The sequence below is a fragment of the Malania oleifera genome, chromosome 4 (assembly GCF_029873635.1).
Source record: "Malania oleifera isolate guangnan ecotype guangnan chromosome 4, ASM2987363v1, whole genome shotgun sequence".
Taxonomy (NCBI): Eukaryota; Viridiplantae; Streptophyta; class Magnoliopsida; order Santalales; family Ximeniaceae; genus Malania; species Malania oleifera.
In genome coordinates this window covers 3,317,335-3,323,311 of record NC_080420.1, presented here as the reverse complement: position 1 = coordinate 3,323,311, position 5,977 = coordinate 3,317,335, and the positions used below count along the sequence as shown (strand labels likewise).

The window sequence follows — 5,977 nt, the reverse complement described above, 5'->3', positions numbered from 1 at the left end:
CTTAAAGAAAAAGAGTTTTATCATTTAAGATTCCATTAAGAAAATCAATGATATTATAACTTTTCATAGTTTTAAAAACCATGGAAGCGTTTAATGTTCACAATAAAACCATAAAATAGTTTAGTGATTGTTTTATCAAACCATAAGGGAGATTTGAATAATTTTTTTTATTTCTTTTTTAATTTTGTGCATCGGTATTATGTCATGCAAGTTTGTTCTAGTTTCCATTATTTTTTGTGTGTACCACTTAATACTTTTTAAATAAAATGACTAAGTTAATATGAAAGAGAAAATGGCTCACAAAATGGTGCTATGACCCATGCTATAAAATATGTCAACCAGGTAAAGGGTCGTTTGATATCATCTTTTTTTTGTTACAATATAATGAAAAAAAAAAAAGTGATGACAATAAGTTTATCCATAGTGTTAGTTTTTTTTTTTGGGTTTTCAATTGTTGTGAAAAAAAATTAAAATTAAAATTTTATGATTTTGAACTATTGTGATGAACTTTTGCCAGAGTGTTGGAAACATCTAAAAGAGCATTAGACCATTCTACACATATTTTTTTTAAATTATAAAATTTTAAAATAAAATGATCATATAAATTTAAAATATAATTAAAACAAAAATATCTATAAAGCTTCTAAAATTTTTAAAACTAATAAAAACACTAAAAATATTTTTACTATTTTTTAGTTGTCATACAATAGGATTAAACAAAATTGCAACATCTGAAAACTCAGGCATAGAAATCAGTTATAGCAAACTTTGAGGACTACTCAAATAGGAGATTAGAAAACTTAATTGCCAAAAAAAATAGAAGTGAGAACATAAATTGTTTGAGAATAAATTTACAAACATCATATTTCTTAAAGTTCTAATTGTTTTATGTACAACATTTATTTCACTAATTTTGATGAGAAGTGTCAAAGTAGGCAAAGACAAACATTTCTTTATGTAGATATAGACTTTTGAATAATCCCCATGTATAATGTTTCTCAATTTATTGACTTTTTAACAAATTTTTCTCTTCACTTTGAATATTTTTTTTTTCTAAAGTTAAATTAAGCAATTCATGATGGGCACTTGGTATTTGACCACATTCCTTCTATTACACCTAGCATGTGCCTCGACAATTTTTTAAATGTGTTAAATTTTTTATGGTTTTTTTTTTTTTTGGCTTTAGACACTTATTTGCATAGCTCTAGACCTAGTACTTGAGCAGTTATCATGTGCAATGTGCATCTATTCACTAGGGGTAACAAAACAGGTCGAAACTTGATGGATGATCAGTGACCCACTCGTTTAAACCGGGTTTGGGTTTAATATAAACTGACCTGTTTATAAACAAGTCAACCCGTATCTGACTCACTTATTAAACGGGTTAGGCGGGTTCGGGTCGGGTCACTCGATGGGTGACACATTTATGACCCGTTTAAACATAAAATGAAGAAGGTTTTTTTTTTTAAATGTCAATTTATATGAAATATTTAAAATTTTTTAAAATAAATAAATTTTATTTTTTAAATGAGTGATTCATTTATTAAACAGACGGGTTTGGATTACATAGTAATCACCCGTTAATAAACGAGACAACCCGAACCCGAACCCATTTAACCACGACCTGTTTATGACTCGTCTGAACTCGACCCGTTATTTGTTTTGCCACCCCTACTATTCACTTTAAAAAAGTCCCTTTTCGATTTATACATTTTTTCCACTCTGGTCTTCAATTTTAATTTCAATACCTAATTTTAGGTTTACTTTCATAGTTTTTGAAACTGATGTCAAAGATGACATTTAAATCATCAATATTTTGTTAAAAAAAATTAATTAGATGTTATAACTAATTAGACCACATTTGGGTTATAAAGATATTTCATTAGTAACGAACAAGAAGATCAACATTTAATGAAGGCATAGAAACCAATTATCAAAACCTTTGATGACCAATCAAACTACCAATAGGAGACTAGAAAATTTGAATAGCCAAAAATGGCAGCCCAAGTTATTTTTCTACCAAATTCAAATACAATATAAACAACAATAATAAGCCTTAAATTTCACAAAATAAGATTGACTATATGAATTTTTTTCTCTAATTCACATGATTGAGAACACTTTTCTCAACCAACTTAAAAACTATTAAATCTCATTTTATGTTGTATTCTAGGTCGAGTTTGACCATATCTAATATCAATAATAACTTCTCATTCACTCTTGGAGGAGCCCATAGGTAGATTTGATATATATGGATGAACACCAATTTACCCTAAAAGCTTAAATTTATCAGACCCAAATATATATAAACACCTTTTATCCACTTTAATTTTTCAACGTATAATAAACCCACGAATGAATTCTCACGAAATGTCAAACCAATCTAGTCAGCATAGTTGGAATTAGTTAGCTTAGCTGAAATTTGATTTCAACCGGACAAAACAACCCTTTATCCACTTTAATTTTTCAACGTGTGATAAACCCACCAGTGAATTCTCAAGAAATGTCAAAAACCAATCAAGTGAGCATAGTTGGAATTAGTTAGCTTAGCTGAAATTTGATTTCAACCAGACAAAACAAGCACAAGCAAGAAATCTTTGTCGAGTCAAATCGCTCCTCCTGCTACTGAAGTCCATAATCCACTCAAACCATATTCAAAACAGTTTCAAAATGGCGCTGCTCTGCTCATTTGCATCATCAAACAAGCGTGGAAAATGACATGAAATTTTTTCTTATCCTCTTCATTTTTCTCCCCAACCAAAAAGACGATCGAGGGTCGAGTCGAATCGCTCCTCCATGCAGCCACTCTAAATGGCTTCATTTTCCCGAGAAAGCATTAGGTAAAATAAAAGCACAAAAACAAAGCACAAAAGTAGCGATCTCACTTATTTAATTATTTTCATACACGTAGCAGGATCAAACTAGATTCAACACGAATTCCGTTGAGGCGTATCGGTGTCATCAAACTTTTTCCAGAGCGTCAAATTAAAAGGATTGTTTTCCAACCAGGCCTTCTCCAACACGCAGGCCGTGTAGATGTTGGTGCCGACGTAGTCCTTGGCAGCGACCACAAGCCAGTAATTTGTGCCGTTGACGATCTGCGTCTGGCCTTCGACCACCATGTCGAGCTTAAGGTGCCCTTTGGCCTCCTTGTTGTGCTCCGTGACTGCGAAATTTCCGATCTCTAGCACGTGAGCTTCTCTTACGTTTTCGATTGCCTTCCAACCGATGGGAAGAGCCGAAACCCGACCGGCAGACGAGGCTCCGCCGGAGAGAAGGAAGGGGATGATGAAATGGAGAATCAAAATGAGAAAAAAGCATTGGGGCCTCATCGTCTTCGACTATTAAATTAATGTGGTTTTTTTTTTTTTTTTGGGGGGGTTGGTATGAAGGAAAAATCTCATATTTAAAAAGAAAAACTAAAGGGTCGATGAGTATCACGATGATAAAAATAATAATAATAAATAAAAGTAAAAACAAAAAATAAAATAAAAAATGAGCAAGTTATTTGGTTATGTTTTAAAAACTAAAACAAATTAAAATTTTGAATAAATAGCTTTGTGTCTTTCGATCAAATAACAAAGAAATACAATTAAATAATAAAAAATAAAAAACAATATAAGTTTTAAAAATACTTTAGTAAAAATATAAATTATTCTAATTAGTTTACATAACTATTATATTTATTTTAAAACTCACTTTTTTTGTGCTTTAAGAACAATCTTACTATACTTTACAATTTGAAAACAATAAAATATTTTTTTTAAATAAATTTTGTTGGAATGGATGTATTCCCAAGAGGAGGGTGAATTGAGTATTTAACAAATTATCTCCTAAATTCAACTAAACCAACAGTAATAATACACAACTTAGAGTCTTTCTAAGCATATACCAATTGCGCAGATAAAATTAATACGCGAAAATTAAATCATGCGCAACATTCACAATATATCAAATACAACATACATGTATATGAATATAAAGTGTTGGAAATTAAAAGTAGAACCACAATACATTATCGGGGTTTGACTAATACTGTCTACGTCCTCGCCTCAGCTCGCAAACCCGAGAATTACCACTATTGCTCACTTAACGGGTGGAGCGACACTGTTTACAACACCAGATCAATCACCAAGGCTGACCTCAACTTTTACAACCTGATCCTTATGAGATAGATCAACACCCCCTTGGGTCATGCCTGTAATACAACAAATGATGAGAATTTTTACGTACAATTCAAATGCTTCTACATAAGCAGATATGTACTATTATGCACAATATAACTAATGCACTCACAGATGATAAGGAATTAATGCTCAAAGAAGATCTTGAAAATTTCGTTCAAGATAATATATTCAACAAGTGAATATTCAAGGTTACCTCAAAAACCCTAATCAAGTATCACACAAATATTTTGTCACAGCAGATACTTAGGGTTTAAACTTTCAAAAGATTTATCAAATAAAGTATGCAAGCTCTCAAGTCTTGCAATTTGAATGCAAAGACTAGGAAGCTAAAACAAGTTATTTCCATTCAAGACTAGGAAGCTAAAACAAGTTATTTCCTTTCAAATATTTATATACGAAATATTATGCGAATAAACAATCAAGAAAAACTCTCAAAAATAGAATTTAAAAAATATATGAATATGTGCTGAGTATTTTGCCATGGAAATGATTTGTGAGGATGCACACAATAACCACAATTAACTCCCTTCAATCTTGCAATTGATTTGCAAGAGAGGGGAACAAGCAAAACAAGCTCTCTATTTCAAAGGGATATTTGCAAGTACGTATGAAAGAGAGTATTGAAAAATTTGTGCTTGGAATGTAAAATTTATTGTAAAAGAAGTATAAAAATTTGAGAGGAATTTTTTACTAATATATTTGCTAATCTTATGTTAATCTTTCCAAATGGAGACATATATATAGCCTCTAACAAAAATATGATTGTTGGGACATAAAGGATATTATTAAAATTGTTTAATGAATTTTTAATCCAATTTACCCTTAATTAACATCAGTTACCGTGGTTAAAAATATGGCAACCCAAGAGTTTCGATTGCCTGAACCTCAGGGTCAGTCGCCCAAACACTCACAATTGGAAAAGTTGAATTTTTAACTTCGGGTGCTCGAGGATAGGATCAATTGGTTGAACTAAGACGATTTTCTAAACGCTCGAGGTTCGGTTGCCTAGTTCATAATTCGGTATGCCAAACTTTTCATTTCGGCCGCCCGAGATATATTTGAATGCAAGGTTCGAGCACCCCGGGAAGGTGAAAAAGTCAGTATTTATGGTTTGGTTGACTGTGAAAGTTTAGTTCAATTTAGGTTTGGTCGCCCAAGGCGTTTTTAACGCACAAGGTTTGGTCACCCGAAGTCCTTTCCAATTTGAACATAGGTCCTGTTTTTTAGTATAGGTTTCCCCTATTTGCATAAATATGATTTGTAAGATTGAGAGGATTTATCCAAGTGATGTGTAGGGACTTAGAGTCGATCTATGGCCTAGGTTTTTTAGTTAGTCCCAAAAATTCGGGGTTGGTCAACAATCCCTAAGGTCCTGTGGTTTCCTATGGTCAAACTATGGTCATTTGAGAACTACAATCCTATCATGCATGTGATGCAGTTATTACAGACCATATAATATTACAAGCCCAAATAAATTGAAAGCAAATACAATTTGAAAGATTTGTCTTCATTCCTTTTATACTTCGTATAGTCATGTCATGTGTCAGGTGATGCTGAATTTCAGCTCCTTGTGACTTCTACGAGATCCTTTCCATCCGTGGATGCAAAGAGATAATCCTGCTCACAAACTCAATGCACAAGTAAGATACTTTATATTTGTCATAATCAAAATGAGATAGGACTCAAAAAGTCAACAAATGTTATTATTATTCTATAAAGTTCTATAATTTTAAAGATATCTTTATTTTAGTTATTTTTAATTCACATTGTGGAGACCTAGAAAATTTCGC

At 31.9% G+C, this 5,977-nt stretch overlaps 1 protein-coding gene across 1 annotated transcript; it reads right to left on the bottom strand.

Annotated features, from left to right (window-relative positions):
• Window positions 1-2,641: 2,641 nt before the first annotated feature.
• On the bottom strand, window positions 2,642-3,367 carry LOC131152856 (cysteine proteinase inhibitor 1-like). Its single transcript, XM_058104789.1, has one exon. It carries the CDS (start codon window positions 3,330-3,332, stop codon window positions 2,928-2,930), a length of 405 nt encoding a protein of 134 aa, XP_057960772.1. The 5' UTR covers window positions 3,333-3,367; the 3' UTR covers window positions 2,642-2,927.
• Between the last annotated feature and the right edge of the window lie 2,610 nt (window positions 3,368-5,977).

Excerpts from the sequence above, each read along its gene's own strand:
- LOC131152856 (XM_058104789.1), bottom strand. The coding sequence starts at position 3,332 with ATGAGGCCCCAATGCTTTTTTCTCATTTTGATTCTCCATTTCATCATC.